This window comes from Ochotona princeps, chromosome 5, assembly GCF_030435755.1.
Source record: "Ochotona princeps isolate mOchPri1 chromosome 5, mOchPri1.hap1, whole genome shotgun sequence".
NCBI lineage: Eukaryota > Metazoa > Chordata > Mammalia > Lagomorpha > Ochotonidae > Ochotona > Ochotona princeps.
Genome location: NC_080836.1, coordinates 73,096,876 through 73,116,751, shown reverse-complemented (window position 1 = coordinate 73,116,751; position 19,876 = coordinate 73,096,876). Strand labels below are relative to the sequence as shown.

Sequence of the window (19,876 nt, the reverse complement as noted above, 5' to 3'; positions counted from 1 at the left end):
CCCACATTCCATGTCGGAATGCCAGTCTGGCTACTCAGTTCCCAACCCAGCTTCCTGGGAATGCACCCAGGAAGGCAGAACATGAGGACACTGCTACTTAGATCTCTGCCTCTTACTCCCAGGAGGGAGTTCTAGGCTCCAGGCACCAGCTTGGTCCAGTCCTGACTGTTGCGAGCGTTTAGGCAGTAAATCAGAAGATAGAAGATCTTTTTTTTCTGTCACTCTGCATCTCAAAATAATGAATAAATAACTTTTTTTTAAAGATTTATTCATTTTATTACAGCCAGATATACACAGAGGAGGAGAGACAGAGAGGAAGATCTTCCTTCCGATGATTCACTCCCCAAGTGAGCCGCAACGGGCCAGTGCGCGCCAATCCGAAGCCGGGAACCTGGAACCTCTTCCAGGTCTCCCACGCGGGTGCAGGGTCCCAATGCTTTGGGCTGTCCTCAACTGCTTTCCCAGGCCACAAGCAGGGAGCTGGATGGGAAGTGGAGCTGCCGGGATTAGAACCAGTGCCCATATGGGATCCCGGGGCTTTCAAGGCGAGGACTTTAGCCGCTAGGCCACAAATAACTTTTTTTAAATGGCAATTTTATCTCTCTGAAAGAACAATATTTTTGTAATTGTACTTGCTTTATATATTTGAGAGATGGAAAGAGCTCTCCCATGTACTGGCCCACTCCTAAATGCCTGCAGTGCCAGAGCTGGGCCAGGCTCAAGTTTGAAGCTGAAGCCGCAATCCAGGTCTCCCGGCTGGATGGCAGGACCCACGTTCCTGAGCCATCACCTGCCTGGGGTGCACGTTTGCCAGAAGCTGGGTAGGGAGTACAGACACGTCAGTGTGGGCCGTGGGCATCCCAAGTGGTATCCTAACCAGTAGGCCAAACCCTTTCCTTTAACAAGACATTGTTTTAAGCCAACTAAACGAGAACAAAGAATAATTGGGTATTTTGGTTTAAGGCATATTTTCTTTCCAGTGGTTGAATCTGGATTGAAGCAAGGAAATATATACCTTCTTCCTTAAAACTTCTGATAGATTTGAGTTCTTTCTAGACAAACAGATCCTGGGTGAGAATGTCAGTGAACAGCAAAAGCAATTTGGGGCACGTGGAAGCTCCTGCAGTAACTCCAGCAGGAGAGTTAGTGGTGAGCTGCTAGCGCCGTCACCAGGCCAAAGAAACAGACCAGATCCCTGAAGCCTACTTTCACTGAGGGCTTTTTCTTCTTTAAGATTTATTTATTTATGTATGAAACAGTTATAAAGAGGGAGAGACAGAGCAAGAGGGATCTTCCATCTGCTGTTTCACTGCCCAGGTGGCTGTCAACAGCCAAAGCCAGTCCTCCCATATGAGTAGAAGGCACGCAAGTACCTCGGCCATCCTCCACTGCTTTTTGCAGGCCATGAGCAGGAAACTGGATCAGAAGTGGAACAGCCAGAATTCTAACCAGTGCCCATACGGAATGCTGGCATCACAGGTGGCTTTACCCACCAAACAGCAATGCTGTTAAGTGTTTTTTTACACCAATCTTCACCTTTACCAAAAGCATCCCAAAAACCAAAGTTAAAAACTAAGCTTTCCCTTTATAAAGATGGCCCAACAACAGTCATGTTAATCATGATAGGGCTAAGCAGAGAATGAGGTATGAAATCAGAAAGAATGACAGAAAATAGGAAGATTCAGGCAAAGAAAAGGCTTATCAAGGATCTGATCACTTTTTAAGGCATACAGTACACTGTCCAGTGTAACCACATATGCATCGTTTTTTTCCACTTTAAGCATTACTTCAAATAGACATAGCAGCATCCTGACAAGGCTAAAATAAGCAAGGGGGAAAAAAAAAGATCAGAAAAGAAGAAAAAGAGAAAAAAACAGGCAATATTCTTTTGTATTTATATAGGTTTTCTCTACTTGTGCTTTCTGATAACAATGAGGTGTAACAATTAAAAACCATTTCTTGAAACTTATTATAATAAACATGAAGCTTTTCTCCTATTTTAAAAATTACCAGTTGTCTAAATTCAGGACATTTAATAGAAAGTATTGTGCTTTTGATATTTTTCCATGTAAGAGAAACAAAGCTATGTCTGCCTTAGCCTTGTTTGTGAGTTATTCACTCGTGGGCACACGGACAGGTTAGCTGGGAAGTGACAGTTGATCTCTAACCGTAAACTTGCTCTCTATTCCAGCCCCAAGCATCCAGCAGCAGCCAGTGCACAGAGGCGCCCAAGGCTTGTGATCGAGGAATGTCCTCTGACTTACGAGACACAAACAAATGATGTTGCAAAAGAGCTGATAGAAAAGGTACTACAAGCATGCATTTCTTTTCATGGGATATTAAGAAATATTTGATATTTCTTCTCTATCAATTTCCTTTTTTACTGTTTAAAAAAAAAATGAAAATGATAGGTGACTTGCTACCAGAATTCAGAGACTTGTACCAAATTGTACAGAGTTGGAGCAGATAAATACAGGCCAATGAAACAGAATGGAATCTACCAGAAATAAATTTAAACATATATAAGAAGCTTAATTTTTTTAATGCTAAAACAAAATTGAAGGAGCAGCCACCAATTAATAAATGGTGATGAAAAACTAGGGAGTCGTTCTGTTGGAAACAGGTTTTACATATTTCAAGTGAGATAAAGAGAATTTTTTAGATGTAAAGGCTATCATGGAAAATGGGAAGCTTTTACAACTCTGAGTAGTCTGAGGAATGTGAGTGCACAAATATAACTTGTGTGTAAAAACAAAGGATCAAAGAGAAATCTACAACAAATGTCTCTGTGGGAACTTCCTTTCTAAAATATCAAGGAAACGGATCCAAATACATGAAATGGTACAGTCCTACACGGACACACTTAGTCCATGGGCAGTAAACACAGCAGAAACTGTCAAAAATGCAGTTTGTAATAGATTTAGCCTAACTAGCAGATTTCAATGTAAATGAAAACAGAATTAATACCTTGCTAGTGAGATTATTATACTCAGTGCTTGTAAAACTTTTAAGAAAAGTTAATATCCATATTACAACTGGCATTGTAACACATCAATAGTGTCCATCTATGCCAACTTGGTAATAAAATCATAAATCCTATTTTTAATATTGTGACTTAGCAATCTCCTCTTTAGGAATATATTCCAATAAAACAACTGAAGAAGGAAAAGTTTGTTTCTGTGCAAAGTGTTTCATCAACAGTGACTAAGGAATCAAATACCCAATAACTGGATAACTTTGAAGGAGACAACAATATATAATAGAATATTTATGAGTATTAGACTTGCTAGTGTAGTTATCAAGATGGAAAAATGTATACAGTATAACAACTAAAAATCAAGTGGAAAATTGAACACTGTACTGATTAAAACTAAGGAAAACACATTCACAAATAGTCTAAATTCAATGAAATTTTATAACAACTTTTTTTTTTAAAGATTTATTTATTTTATTACAAAGTCAGATATACAGAGAGGTGGAGAGACAGAGAGGAAGATCTTCCGTCCACTGATTCACTCCCCAAGTGAGCCGCAATGGGCCGGTGCTGCGCCGATCCGATGCCAGGAACCTGGAACCTCTTCCAGGTCTCCCACATGGGTGCAGGGTCCCAATGCTTTGGGCAGTCCTCGACTGCTATCCCAGGCCACAAGCAGGGAGCTGGATGGGAAGTGGAGCTGCTGGGATTAGAACCGGCGCCCATATGGGATCCCAGGGCTTTCAAGGTGAGGACTTTAGCCGCTAGGCCACGCCACCAGGCCCCGCTGCTGGGCCCAATGACAACTTTCTGTTTTTGCCTTTGGTTGCATTAACATGTTTATAAGGTTTTAGCTTTCTACATAAATGCACACAGCCAAAAATCTAAGGCATTTCTTTCCAGGTCAGAAATTATAGAATATGTTCATTTGTTTCTATTGTTTCCAAGCTTTGAATAACCCTGTGTGTAAAATTATCTCTGGTTTGTGCGCAGCCAGCTATGGTTTTTAATGATTAGTACGCATTGAGATACAAAGTCACTATTCATTAAGGATTTTAGAAAGCCATCAGACTAGAATTTTATAAGCCAAGTACAGAAGTTATTTACTACTATTCTGGGGGAAAAACTTTTTTCCCCTGGGAATAAATCCACTCCAGAGAGTTTTTTGAAAACAAAAATATAGTTGCTAATTTAGTCTTAGTAGGTCACTCACCAAGTCCTTGTTTTGCATTTGACTTCCTGGATACAGATAAAGAGCTGTTTAAACAGGAAAGTGCTGTTATTTCAGCTATTAAAGGAATGGGGTTATTTCGTGAAGAATAAAGTTCCAGGAAACCTAGCACATGAAGTGTCTGAGCATTGCCCTCAGTATAAACAAGAGCAATACACGATGCTAAATGTTATCTTTGAACAGCTGTGTCAGGTAGAGTGTTGGTTGTTGAACTACCAGATTTTAAATCAAATCTTAACATTTACCAATGTTCATTCTTCTTAAAATCAAATGTACGGGGGTTTTTCTCAGGACTCAGAAAATAAAAATGTTATTTCGTGACGAGCAATCCTCTAGCTTAACAGATGGAAAAGTCATTAGTACATTGTTTTGATCGAATTTTCTAGCTAAAATTTTCTCGTACTAGGAAAAATTCCCTCGTACTAGGAAAAATTCCTCTGCATTTTCCACCCAAATCAATTAACAAAGTGCAGCATGCTTCTCACCTCCCACTCTGCTCTCCCAGGACACCTGATAGGAAGGAAAGCTTGGGAAGGGGAGTGTGTAAGGCTTCCAGCACTGGTACAGAATCACTGTGTTGATCCTGGAGGGGGTACAAGATGCTGCTGCAGCCATCATCTCTGCTCCCCAGCTCAGGATCCTCTCACCTCATTGGCAGCAGCTCCGTAGAGCTGCCCCCTATGACTGGGCATTGCCCTTTGATGCTGCCCCAGGTCTTCGTGCTACCTTTCTTCTATCAACATTCTATCCGTCCATGTTTGTTTTGGAAACTCCATCATGCTTTTTTCTCCTCCTGAGTAATATTTAGAACACTTAATTTAAATGTTTACAATCACAGCCAAGTAAAAAGGATTGCTGTTTCTTCTTTTAACTTAAGAAGTATTCTTAGAGCATTACCACTTCAAGCACTACACAGCCCTTGCCCTTGAGGGAATTGCCTGTTGAACAAGAGAAAGACGTGGGGAAAGCACTGTGGTGCAGTGGGTTGAGTAGCCACTTACAGACATGTACAGCTAGGCCCAGTGTGATGGTTCAGTTCGCTAATCCTCCCCCTTCAAGTGTCGGGATCCCAGAGGGGCACCAGTTTGTGTCCTGGCTCCACTTCCCATCCAGCTCCCTGCTATTGGTTTGGGAAAGCAATAGACAGCCCAAAGTCTTGGGACCCTGCACCCACATGGGAGATCCGGAAGAAGCTCCTGACTCCTGGATCAGCTCAGTTCTGGCCGTTATACATCTGGACGTGAACAGAAGAATGGAAGATATTTCTCTCTGTCTCTCCTTCTCTCTGTAAATGGGCCTCTCCAATAAAAATAAGCAAACCTTAAAAAAAAAAAATACCCACGGCTGAGCCCTGGCTGCTGTCCTTCTGATCCAGCTCCCTCTGGAAACCTGGGAGACACTGGATGATGACCCATGTGCCTGAATTCCTGCCACCCTGTGGAGGTCCTAGCTCTGGCTTCAGCTCAGCTCAGCCCTGGCTGTTGGGCCACTTGGGGAGTGAACCAGCAGGTTCTGGTTCTTCCTCAATTTCTTTATCTCTCTCACTTTCATGTAATCAGTTGATCTTTTAAAAAGAGGGAAGGAAAGGAGGGCGAGAGGAAGACAGTGAGGGAACACAAGAAAGGACGAAAGGAAGGAGGAGGAAGATACAACAAAGAAAGATGGAATAAACTGAAGCAAAAGCATTGGTTGCCTCCGGCAGCCCAACGTGGGCAGGCTGAAGTCAGAATTCTGGAGGCAGTCCGGGCCTCTCACACTCCCACGCGGGGGCAAACACCAGCCACTTTCCGCCATAACCACTGCCTCCCAGGGTTCCGGTGAGCAAGAAGCTGGAGTCAGAGGCCAGAGCCAGCCCTGAGTGCCAAGCACTCAAGCCTGGAATGCAGGCATCTTAACTAGCACACCGAACAACTGCCTCCCAAAATCCAGGCTTAAAATTGCAAACCGTTTCACTAGCATTCGCTCTGTTTCAGATTCCTGTTCTTTAACCGGTAAGGTGGGATCCTAACCGTGTACATTTGGTCCAGTGGCATCAGAAGGCTTCAAAGGAATATGAGCTGGGCTTGTACTTTCTGCCTACACCTTCATCAAGAATTAGCAGTTCTCTTTATCAAATCAAGAAAAAAAAATGCTGTGCGTTTTGCATTAAAATTGATGTCTCATCCTTATTAATGAAAATGTGTCTGATAATATTATTGGAGATTCCTTAAATCCTACTTCAGCCAGAGACTATGGTCATATAGTATGTAAAGTCATGCTGTAGATTTGTTAGTGCTTCCCAAATAGAAACCTTTCAGAGAATATGTCTTCTGATCTCATAATTGCCATAATGTGCAAGTTCTGTTTGAAAAAGTCACAATGATAGTGTGACTGAATCACAGGAACAGTGCTGTTTTAGGGGTTACTAGTTTATTAATGGGTTTTGAGTTACTTACTAGTCAGCTTCCGCTGACTTGTAACAAATTTCCACAGGTAGCCTAGAGGTTAATTCATAATATAATTAATGTGAATGGAGTCTACATTCTGACCTTCCATCTCTTTTTAAACCTCAGATTAATGTCGCTGCTAAAAAGGGAATGAAATTTGTTGGATTCATACCACAGTATTGTCCACCAGCTAAATTCTGCAATGGAACTGACCATGGCAACGACCTTGAATCAGTGCTGCATGTGAGACATGGTTCTGAAGAAAACTTTAAAAACTGCAGTGAAGGAACATTGAGCGGGCAATCATCTGAAAGTGGGATTGAAGAACTTCACGAAAGCAGACAAGTTCAAATGGAACAAAATGGCAGCCCCACTTCCTCCCAATCAAGAAAAGGAGAAGGTAACAGATGAGATGGAAAAATAAGAAAGGGGTCTTCAGAGAGCCAGACAAGGCATTTTATGAAAAAACTAGATGGGTTTTCATTTTGGGGGCAGGAAAATCAGCGTTCCATTCCACTTTTTTAACACACTTTCTGAAGTATCCTCACGTTACTGGTTTAAATTTAGCAAAATAAGTTTTTGAGGTGCTTTTAGAAATAAGAGGAGAAAACAGAAACAATTCTGGAAGTTTAGAAAGTCTCAAGTGAATTAATGTAAAACATCATTAGTTTCTAATTATTACGGCTAGAAATAAGACGAAACACTTTTTCAGGCAGGTGTTCCTGGCAAGTCACACAATGGCACAGACACAATGAAACTTTGTGTGGAACATCAGATTCCATTTAGTTATCCAGCATTTCCTTGTAAACTGGAGGCCATACATATGTAGTGAAGAAGGGAGTCTATAAAGAAAGCTGTTCTTAGTGATGTCTGTCTTTATAAATGGTGTGTGAGAATTGTAGTTGTGGGCATTTCTCATATCATGGATGGCTTTCACCTCTAAAACAATTTGGCTTTCTTTGATAATCAATTACAGTATGAAAATGGCACATCATGATGAAACAATTATTGGAACAATAGTGCTTAAAACCCAAAACAACTTTAAACAATAGTTCTATTCTTCTTTGCCAGCTACCAAGTCTTCCCAAGAAATTCAGAGTATCTTATTCATGTATTTTAGACTGCTGAAACTTTTCAGACACTCTTATAAAGTGCCCTTAATCCACTAGAGAAAATGCAAGGTTTCCTGTGCCTTCACTATCCAGCATGGGCTGTGGCGTGAGGTGCCTCAGTTTCTTTATAGAGAGTGTCCAGCAGGACTTGCTTACAGGGACTGCTGTGGGACATGAGTAAGAGCAGTCTACAAGGGTCTCACCCCCGTACCTGGCCCAGAATGCACACGGAGTTAAGTTACCTGTCTGGAACTGGTGCTCTGCTCAGCACGGGCACTGGAGAAGCACAGATGTGTGCCACGGGCTTCGGACGTAATGACAGGGCGTGCTAAACATCCTGTGCATGCCTGAGAGGCATTTGACCATGCAAGCTCAGTCTCTTGGGAAAGAACTAGAAGCATTTCCTAACTGGTCACTTGTCTACCATACCATCACCATCCTCCCCTTTCTTCATCATTTTCCTACCTTACAACCATGCTGATTTCCATGAAGTATATAAAGTGTAAGAATGCAAGAGTGAGTTGCTGGAGCTATGGTCAGAGAGCTACTTACTATGTTATTGCCACTGCTACCTGTAAACCCATGCCGGTTCTCACCCTAAGTTTCATACATTCAGTGTCCAATTCTTGTCTTTTCAGCTTCAGATCCAACATACAACTTAAGCTAGTCATCAATCTTTATATTCTAATTTCTAAATACTTTTGAATTGTGTGCTATTTAAAGTGTGCCTCATTTTCTGTGGCAATAGCTCTTATCTGGGGGAAGGGGTGGTGCCTCCCTAACAGGAGTGCACAAAAACAACCTCTTGGAGAATCTGACAAAACCCATGGAATTCAAAAAGCTTTCTTTGCAATACAGGCTATGTTAAACTTTATAAACACAAGCACAAGTTTCTCTTCATAGACGTCAGAGTAAGAAGTTGCCCAATTTCCAATATTTCTATGTCCAAATATATATTCTATAGTTAGTCTCATATATGTATTCTAGGAGACATAAAAATATTGGAAATAATTTGTATGTCCCTCAAAAGGAGAATAACAAACTAGAATACTATGTAGTAGTTAAGATAAACAAATAAGGAGCCAGGTTTTTTTTTACTTATTTGGTCACTGCTAGCTGTGCCAGCATCCCATATTTGAGTGCCACTTTGACTCCCAGCATCTCTGTTTCTGGTCCAGCTTCCTGCTAATGCATCTATCTAGGAAGGTAACAGAAGACAGGTCAAGTGCCTGCCCCTTGCCCCCCATGTGGGAAACCAGGATGGAGCTCCTGGCTCCTGGCTTTGACCTGGCCCAGCCTTGCTGTTCAGCCGTTTGGGAACTGAACCAGCACATAAAATCAATCTCTCTCTCTCTTATTCTTTCTGTCTCTATAATTCTGCCTTTCAAATAAAAAAGCAAATCAAGGAAGGAAGAAAGGAAGAAAGAAACTGAGAGAGGGAGAAAAAAGAAGGGAATTCCTTCCTTTGTGGGTAATTGCCCACACAAAATTCCCACCCATGGCAGCTGGGAATTCACATCTCCCACATGAGCAGCAGGGACTCAGTCACTTGAACCATCACCATGGCTTCCCAGGGTCATCTCATTACACTAAGGAAGTTGGAGTCAAGAGCTGGAGCCGGGCACCTGACCCAGGAACTTCAATTTGGGAAACAGGCATCTAACTGGTATCTTTATCAGTAAGTCTGACACCTACCCCCCAAATAAAGCTTTTTAAACCATAAAATATTACATATCCTTTTCAGATATATGATGTGTATTCTAAGAATAAAATCTTACATAGAAATGATAAATACCAAATAGAGTAGTTATTTCTGGGATATGGAATTAGGAAATGCTATATAGACAGTAGCCATCACTCCATTCATTTCTCATGTCTTTTTAAAAAATATATTTATATTTTATTAATTACATTGCATTATGTGACATAGTTTCATAGGCTCTCCCCATACCCTTCCCCCATGGTGGATTCCTCCACCTTGTTGCTATATTACATTTCAAATTCAGTCAAGATTCTTTCATTGCAAGAGTATACCAAGCATAGAGTCCAGCATCTTATTGTCCAGGTAAATTCAACAGTTTCTTGGGGAGACCATTTCTGGTCTGAAGTAGAGCTGGCAGAATATCATCCTGATCGATTTAAAGCCATAACATAGCATCAACGACAATTAACAATATTATGGAATTAATTTACATGGTATTGAATAACCAATATGTTTTTAAAAATGCAGGTTCTTAACCACATCCTGTGACTACTTCATTGACATTTCAATTTTAGTTTATACACAGAACCGGCTGCTATACACCTTAAAATGGCTGTAGGGTGCTATTCAGCTGTCTCATGTCTATTTTCAATTTTGCCGAACTTGGCAGATTTTAGGATAGTCTAAACTGGGTTATAACTCTAACAAGGCATATGTCAACAATTGAGGTGCAGAACAGTTTTGGGAGGTGTGTGCAGAGAAATCTTCAGTACCTTAGTGAGGAGTAATTAATCTTTGTGTCTTTGAAAGATTAATCTGACTTAAATATAATATAATGCTAACATGTGGTTAAAATAAGTGGTGAATACTTTTATTAATATTTATACTTGTTTCTTTGAATATCTCACTATTAATCGGTAAACTTTAACCATTTTGAACACTAAAATTATAATTGTTCCTCTTTCTGAACACCTGCCTTCAGATAACAGGTTGTATATAGCCTTCAATGCTTTTGATGATGATTCGACCAGCTGGACCTACCAGGAAGGCATCCTGTCAATGAAAGTAACAAGAAAAGGAGCTGTCATCAGTACACTTGATGCTGACTGGCTGGAATTAACTACATTTTACTACAAGCAAGGCTTGTCTTTAATTGATTCATTTGTTTGCTGGGAAACATCTAAAGGTAAATTCATGGTATATATATTCATGATATATGTGTATGTGTTTTAATTTTTATTTTTCAGAATATAGTTCCATAGGCTCAGGAAAACTTCCCTTCCACCTGTCCATTTCCCTTCCCTCCCTAAGTTATTATAACGGTACAGTCCTTCAGCAACTGTCACAAGTCATGGTATGTATTTATCTAAAGAATCTGATAACTTATGTCAAGCTGATAAGAATGTTTTTGGCTCTCAAACACTGACTGAAAGAGCTATTATTTCTAAGGAAATAGATTTTAATCTTTACACCACTCTGTAGCGTTGATTTTAAAATACAACCATGCACCCAGCTGTAGGTTACTGCCTAGCTTGCCTTGACCTGAGTCAGTCTTACACTGCTATGAGAAAAGCAGCCAATAGCTGATGGGAATTTGGGGTCTGATTAATGCCAAATTTGTGTTAACTATACCACAGCTCCCGCTGGTGAGCACAAGAGCCGAGGCTGGGAGCAGCTCAGGCCAGGCCAGGCTACAGTGTACATCAGCATACACCTCTGCTGGGTCTGGGAGTGCGTTGGCCTGAGCTAAGCAACAGAACCTGTGGGTGTGTACGAGAGCCAGATAGGACGTGGCACAGGCTGGACTAAACTCCTCTATATGCCTACACACACAGGAACTGGAGCTGGTGGTAGGCCTGGTGAGGGTTATTGGGGGTCACACTAACTAGGCTATAATTCCTGCTGGCATGCATAAGGGGTTTGTGGCAGGCTGGGTTTGTGGCAGGCTGGGTTGGGTAAGGCCATAGCACCCAATGGTTTGCATCAAAGACAGGGCCGGTGGTAGAACTGACCAGGCAACTGGATTCACCAGTATGTATGTTGGCTGATGTGGGTGACAGAGTAAACCAACCCCTCACTAGCTGACACACACAGGAGTCAAGTCTGGGGTCACCTCAGGCAGTTTCTTGGGGGCCCCAGCTAGACTTCTGGACTCAAACTGCAGTCACAGGGAAAATCACAAGATATGTGATCCAACCTAGACTTACATGTATCAGGACTGGGGCTCCTCAGTTGCTGATGCCTGTGCAATGGATAGCATGCCCAAGCACGTGGGGCACATGACAGCCAGCTCATCTAGGCCAGCAGAGGATGTCAGCTGCCTCTTCAGAGGGTGGAAAGCAGAACAAGTTGGAGAACTCTCCTGGCCACCCTTTGGCAGCAAATGTCTGGATATGTGGATGCACCAAGGTGGACTTTGTCAATCAGTAGGCCTTAGAAAGATTTTCTCAACCCTGGAACAATGAAACCTACAACTTTTCAGAACTATCAAAACCACTCAAGTAACATTCTCAGAACATTCTTCCCCACATGGGTCTCTAAGGCATCATCAAGTGACTGCCCTCCATCCCCGGGTGCTGTGTAGCTTGGCAGCGAGGAGAGTATGCATTTAAAATGATAACGTAATATTTGCTGTTGGATTGTAATTCTCAGGAATAGACAAAGAACTGAGTGATTACTAGTGGCAATTTCCAAATAAGATGCACTATAACAGCCCAACCCAGAGGTCCATGTCTGTACTGTCAAACTTATAGAGTCAAACTGTACTGACTCTATAAATTGTATGGGAAAATAGCCTGACTCAGAAAGGAATGCTGTCCCTGTTCTGATTTCTGTCTTCTCTTTGTCTTCTATCTCCCTCCGGCCTTTTTTATTTAGTGACAATGGAGGATGTAATCATTTGTAATAATGGCTCTTTATCATCTCGAATCTAAATTGGAGCTATTTCAGATTTTGGCTTTTGACCAGCCGCTTAAGGAGAAAGGGAAAAACACTCTTCTCACAGCCTCTCTCAGGCATCCCTGCCTTGGGCCTTGCCTGATGAAAACAGAATTAGCCCCAGCAGCGGCCAGCCACGCACTCCGAGGCCCTTTTGTTCTTAAAGCCTCAGAGCTATTTAGAAAGCCCCAGGGAGACTCCCCCCAACCCCCAAGCACTGGAACGGCTCATTAGACATTTTACAGTGCTGGCTGTGCCAAGCCCCAAAGGAGCCACCTCAGTCTGTGGGGTCTGCAATGGGGTGTGTCGTTTGGGGCTTTCCCGGGGACTACCGTTGGGAAGCTGCAAAGGGGAAATTGTGACCAGTGTCTGTGTCACTGTGAGAAAAAGCCAAGGGGGAGCAGGGTTGAATTGGTCATTTTGTTTTGGGATGTTTGATGCCTGACATCTAAAGTCCGTGCAGAAACAATGCATAGTTTGTTCTGCCTTTCGTCTGTTCTCTTCGAAAACATTGTCAGAAGTTAGCCCATCATGAGGAGAGCAAATACAAAGCCAGACATTGCTCAGAAATTTAAACATGTGCCCCTCCATACACCAGTGATGACACACCTCCCTCTAGAAACAGAAAGGGGGAAAAGATTATGTTGTGTTGTTCAACTTTGGCAAGGTCATAGTATAAAATCTATGATATTCCTTCTCAATGACCTTTCACACTCAGCTTTTTCTGCTTTGAAAAGCCCCCTGGGACACGGGGACACACACACACATGCATTCTTGAAGTTCCCACACTCTGGTAGCCAACCCTAAACACCACAACTTATACCACATTTGGAACCCTTATGAATTCTCTTTAGTCCTCAGTCTTTCAGTGTCTTCCCCTTTATAAAAATGCTCATGTGGGGTTGGTGGAAAAGTATCACAATAAAGCGTGGGGTACAGTAATAACCTTCACTTGTGTAGTTATTCATTTCACATGCATGAGGGAGGTCTTTAAAAATGCAGTCAGGGTGAAAAAAAAACTACGCATGGCTTTCAAAATTATTTGCACCAAAATGGACATGGTAATTTCATTTTCCCATGAATTTTTTTTGAGATCTCTTATGTACAAGGCAGGCCCTATGCCAGGCACTGGGTCTCAATAAGGACCAAATAGGCCTGTTTCCCACTCTCAGAGAACTGGCCAGCAGCAGGCAGCTAGGCAGGAAAGATATCAGAACGTATATCCAGTTTCAATACTGACAGAAATGGTGGGCCATTACCCAAGAGCATTCTGAGATGAGAGTACAAAGAAAGATCCCATTGGAAGGGGCAGTCACAAAGTCTCCTCTAGGAAGACAATAATCACACTGACCCCAGGATGCTGGAAGGGAACAAGGCAGGTGACAGCCAGAGGTAGACACCTGCAGGCAGAGGAAACACCCTTAAGTGTACACAGAGCCTAGGTCAGGAAAGCATCTGTGTCACTGGATCCAGGTAGGTGACAAGGTGGAAAAAGCCAGCCGCAGCTGGTCCATGGGGAGTCCCATGTTGTCATCAGGGCAACAAGAGCCTCCAGGTGTGTTTCATGCTTACCACGTGAGAGCATCGTGCCAGACACTTCACCTTAACTCACTTCAGGCACACTTCACCCAGCAACCCTCAGAGATGGGTGTGATTGTTCTGTTTTTACACGTGAGGAAACAGAGACACATGGTCATACAACTGGAAAATTGTGGGGCCACCTAGACGGAGCGCATGCTCTTAACCATCCTGCCAGGAGCTTGATTCAAATTCATCCACTGAAAATAGAAAGAAGGTGGGCCAGCAGTGTGGCATAGCAAGTTAAACTGCTGCCAGCAATGCTGGTACTGGCATCCCATATGGGCGCCAATTCAAGTCCTGGCTGCTCTGTTTCCTATTCAATTCCTCACTAATGCAACTGAGAAAGCTGCAGAGGATGACCCAATTACATTGGTCCCTGCAACCACATGGGAATCCAGAAGAAGCTCTTGGCTCCTGGCTTCAGCCTGGCCCAGCCTGCACTTCCCCACTGAGAAGTCTGGGGAGTGAACCAGTGGATAGAAGCTCTCTCTCAATCTCAACTTTGCCTTTCAAATAAATTAAATCTAAAAGAAAATAAAATGTAAAGAGGGAATCATGATCTTATTTGCAATTTTAAAGATCTTAAGTAATTTTTATTGGAAAGGCAGATTTACAAAGAGAAGGAGAGACAGTAGAGAAAGATCTTCTATCTGCTGGTTCACTACCCAAATGACCACAATGACTGGAGCTGAGCCAATCTGAAGCCAGGAACCAGGAACTTCTTGCACATCTTCCATGTGGGTGCAAGGTCCTAAGACTTTGGGCCATCCTTTACTGCTTTTCCAGGCCACAAGCAAGGAGCTGGATGTGAACTAGAAAAGCCAGGATACAACCCAGCGTGCAAATGGAATCCCAGCACATGCAAGGGCATGTTATCCAACTGAGCCGTTGCGCTGGGTGTTATCTGATTAGCCTTTTTAAAAACGTGTTTCTGGCTTCGTTTTGGATTACAGAGAGCCAGGGTGAACATGGAGAGGTTGGAAGGGGCTGCTGGCAGGATCTCTAGAGAGATGGTGGTCGAGGCCACGTGAAGCACACAGGCTAAGGTTCCTTTGGCAGACAGAATGTACATGACAACAGTACAGAGGCGGTGTTAGCCACGTGGGCCTGTGTCTGTTTCTGAGGTGGCCCTGGCCCTGCCTCTGGGCAGCTCAATGCCAAAGTGATGTAGGGAACCAAAAAAGCTAAAAATACATTTACAGGAATGTCAGCTAAAATTAAGTCATGTGTCTGCTCGAGATGTGACACACTGAACACATCTGAGAATCCCTTCCCTGTGAGGTCTTCCCTACCACCCTCCCTAGCAGCCACTCGTGATGGGGAGAAACGTCAAGAACTCCCTCTTGTGGAAGCAGCTGACTTTCTTACTCTGGCAATTGTTATGGGCCCCCAGAACTCTACAAGGAGAAACAACTTTGCTTTTGCTTACTATTCAGTAAAGTGGGTTGAAATTCTAAATCATGGTTTCAAATTGTTCATGGAAAAGACAGTTATAGAGAGAGCAGAGCAAAGAAAGCGGAAGAGATCTTTCATTTGCTGGTTCACTCCCCAGAAATCCACAACAGCTTTGCTGGGCTGGTCCAAAGCCAAAAGACAAAATGTCAGGAGCTTTATCCGGATCTCCCACGTGAGCGCAGGGCCCCAGTGCTTGGGCCAGCTTCTGCTGTTTTCCCAGGAATATTAGCAGAGAGCTAGATTAGAAGTGGAGCAGGCAAGACACAAATCAACTCCTGTATGGGATACTGGCACTTCAGGCAGAGGCTTACTTCCCAATATCACAGTTTTGGACCCCCACGTTGTCTTTATATTTTCTTTTCCGTAACTTTTGGAGTCCCATCCCCCTCACGCACAGCTGAAGGAACATGAACATTCCAGGTGGAAATCATTTCCTTTATCCCAGAAGGTCCCTCACGATCTTTCCCCATCAGTATCCTCCCTCCTGGAGCCAGCCTTCATCCGGGATCCATCAGCACAGATGAGTGATAGCCACAGAGGCGATGCTGTACAGAGTACACTGTTTTGTCATTGATTTCTTTTGTTCAAAATGCTACCTCTGAAGTCTATCTGTGTTACTGTGTAGTGCTGAATCTTTTTTATTCCTATATAGTACTGTGCCATATGTGTTTATCACTTTCATTCTTTTAAATCAGAATGTACTGTCCTGTCTCAACATTAAAAGCAAGAACGCAGACACAAAGCAGTGCAAAATTCCATAGTTCTCACATTATATAATTCCAAAGTAAATAAAAGGCAGTTTATAATTAATTTCATAATTACCATAGTGCATAATTATTTCCAAAAAAGCTCATACTCCCATTCTAAAAAATAAATTGAGGCATATACAGTTTACTATATGGCCTAGTGAGGCACTAAACTTACGGAGACAGATTTGATTCCATTAGTCACTTCAGTGTGACAGTTAATCAATAAACTTATAGGAAGCAGAACACGCACAAGAACTAGAAAACCAGTACCAACTGGTAAACTGAACTTTACTGGATTCTTGGGAACTAGTCTGAACAATGTAAGTGATGCTGAAAGCAAGGATTCTCTCTAAAAGTATATATATAGCCTGTTACCAAAAACTCAAGCCGAAAATTACATCAAAAATTTTATCTTTTCTTTTACTTTTAAGCATTAAAGATCCTGCAAAATGTCAGTAGGCCTCTATTATTTAGGGAACTCTTGACCATGGAAAATTTGATGTGACACTGTCCTGCATAAAAATCAACATGTTTAACCAGCACATGACCATGGGAAAAACTGTCTGCTGTTGCAAAATACAAAAGAAATTTCATAGAATGGGTTTGGTTTAGGCCAGCTGGTTATTGTCAGCTATTCAAGAAAAAGCCAAAGAGGCCCAGCCTTAAAACTTCCTTCCCCACAGGAATTCTTTCGACAATGACTTCTGTTTAGGGTCTTCCTGTCACTGTTTATGTTTTTATTTGGGGTGGGGAGGTAGTTTTTTTTCTGCATCATTGAAACAATTAATTGTTCCATGTGTATGTTTTTTGAAGCTCTTCCATTAATTATACTATCACATCTCTGATTTCCAGGGTTAACATTTTTGATGTTTCTATTAGTGGTGTAATTAATATCAGAAAACATAATCTGATGTCAAGGTGAAAATCATTTCTAGATGTCTCTTAGGAGGATTTTCTACTTTTTCGCAAAGCATCTCATTATTCAGTCTTGTTTTATACTTCCTGTGTTAAAACCAAGCCATCATTATCAAAACTCAAAATCAAAAACAAGACTGAATAATGAGATGCTTTGAGTTTTGATAATGATGGCTTTATTTTATTTATTTTTTTTTTTTAAAGATTTTATTATTATTGGAAAGCCGGATATACAGAGAGGAGGAGAGACAGAGAGGAAGATCTTCCATCCGATGTTTCACTCCCCAAGTGAGCCGCAACGGGCCGGTGCGCGCCGATCCGATGCCGGGAACCAGGAACCTCTTCCGGGTCTCCCACGCGGGTGCAGTGTCCCAATGCATTGGGCCGTCCTCGACTGCTTTCCCAGGCCACAAGCAGGGAGCTGGATGGGAAGTGGAGCTGCCGGGATTAGAACCGGCGCCCATATAGGATCCCGGTGCGTTCAAGGCGAGGACTTTAGCCGCTAGGCCACGCCGCCGGGCCCGATGGCTTGATTTTAACACAGGAAGTATAGAACTGTCTTAAGTCTTAGAGGGAAAATAAAACCTTCAAAAAAAGAGGAACAATGTTATTGATTCAGCCAAAACACATTTTTTAAAATTAACTTCTTTATCTGAAAGGCAGGATTAGAGATTGAGCAAGAGGCTAAGCTAGGCGAACACCAGGAGCTTCATCCAGGTCACCCAAATAGTCCAGCCATCTTCTGCTGCCTTTCGCAGACGCGTTAGCAGGGAGCAGAACTGGAAGTGGAGGAGCTGGGACTCAAGCTGGAGCTCAACTGGGAGCTGGTGTGGCAGGTGCTACCTCATCACCGATTCCAACAACTACAACAGAATTTTTAAAAATATTTCTTTATTTTTCTTGAAAGTCAGAGCTACAGAGAGAAAGAGAGAAAGAATATGAGAGAGATCTTCCATCCACTAGTTCACTCCCCAAATGCCCACAACAATTAGAGCTGGGCCAATCCGAAGCCAGGAGCCAGGAACTTCTTCTTGGTCTTCCACGTGAGTGCAGGGGCCCAAAGTCTTGGATCAGCCTCTGCCGCTTTCCCAGGTTCTAAGCAAAGAGCTGGATCATGAGTAATAACAACCAGGACTCAAACTGGTCCCCATATGGGGATACCTGTGCTGCAGGGAAAGGATTAGCCTGATAAGCCACCATGCCAGCCAACCAACAAATGTTTTTTTCAAGGTTTATTTTATTTTTTATTTGAAAGTCAGATAAAGAAAAGAAGAGAGGCAGAGCGTTGAAGAACAGTGAAGAGTCTTCTGATTAATTCCGCAGGCTACCTCAATGGCTGGAGCTAAGCCAATCCAAAGCCAGGAGCCAGGAGCCTCTTCGGGTCTCCCACATGGGTGCAGGGTTCCAAGGCTTTGGGCCATCCTCAACTGCTTTCCCAAGCCACAAACAGGGAGCTGGAAGAGAATGGGGCTGCCAGGATTAGAACCGGTGTCCATATGGGAGTGAGTGCAAGGCAAGGACTTAAGCCACTAGATTACCTTGCCGGGCCCCAACAAATGTTTTAGAATTATTAGTTAGTTTTCCCTTACACCTCTTATCAGAACTATTGAGGATTTGGATAATCTTCAGAGACACATAGTATTACAGCTCTGCTCATGGTATCCTTTTCTCACAGGGGACCACTTGTCTAAGTCTCTGGAAGGATTTTTTATCTATGAAGAAGAAGGTTCTGGAGTTCCAGGTGCTAACAGGAAAGGAAATGATGCCATTGTGGTGGAACAGTGGACCGTCATTGAGGTGAGCTGCTGTCTTCTGACCTTTTGAAGTTCATAGTTAGTTTCATATGCCAAAAGCTCTCCACTGGTACAGGCAATCTCCTTAAATGCACGTCTTTTAAGAGCTGTAATTTCATCACAAACACATGCACAAGCTTCTTGTAGATTTGTGAAAAGGTATTTTTCACATGTGCTTTATGCAATGTGAAACTTTGTCGTTAGATAGCGCAGTAGTTATCTAGACATAAACAGAAGTCAACTCCCCCAAAATGTGACATTCTCACCCTAAACAGAAATCCCTGACACTTGGATTCTTGGCTCACTATACCAGGACAAATAAATGGAAGTGACAAAAAAATGACTTTGAGAGGCCACAATATGCAAAAGGTGTCTGTGTCTGGCCAGGCCACATGTGCAGACACAAAGTGTCTTCCTCATCCGAGATGACATTGCCAGTGCTGTGCACAGTGCACGCAGGTGTGCTCTGTGGTGTGTGAGGCCCTCGCTGCCTCTTTGGGGACCTTTGGCCTTTCTGGCCCTACAGAGGTTACAGAGACATACCACATTTGCCAAGATCCAAGAAATTCCATTGAGGTGGTGGGAGGGAGCAGGTGGGAGAGAATAAAGCTCAAGAGAACAATCAACTCCACTTGAGTATGCGGAAAGCAGTAAAAGGACCCCGCACTCACGCTTCTCGAACCCTCACCACCACCCCCCACCCCCGTCCTCACTGCTGAAGCCCTCCACCAGTGTTTCTGCAGGTGTACCCTATGACCTGCTAGGGTTCAAATCTCCTAGGAAGCTTTTTTTTTTTTCCCAAAAAATACAGATTCCCAGCCTTCCATACATCAGAGTTTGAGCCCCAACAGGACCAAGGGAAGGCCCAAGCCTCTCTCCACGCTGCCAGCATTTCTCACTGTGCTCAGTGGTTACAAGGGAGCAAGCCCTGGGAGGCTGCCAGCAAAAAAAAAAAAATATATATATATATATATCTGTGACAGCAAGGGGACTCCCCTCAT

General features: G+C 42.8%; 1 protein-coding gene across 2 annotated transcripts in view; it reads left to right on the top strand.

Moving 5' to 3' along the window:
- RFTN2 (raftlin family member 2) overlaps positions 1-19,876 on the top strand; it is a 77,744-nt gene that overhangs the window by 39,386 nt on the left and 18,482 nt on the right. For both annotated transcript variants that reach the window (XM_058664789.1, XM_058664788.1), the window contains exons 5-8: positions 2,192-2,306; positions 6,758-7,031; positions 10,428-10,631; positions 18,758-18,879. In XM_058664789.1, the coding sequence (XP_058520772.1) occupies positions 2,192-2,306; positions 6,758-7,031; positions 10,428-10,631; positions 18,758-18,879 (715 nt within the window). The remainder of the gene's footprint in view (positions 1-2,191; positions 2,307-6,757; positions 7,032-10,427; positions 10,632-18,757; positions 18,880-19,876) is intronic.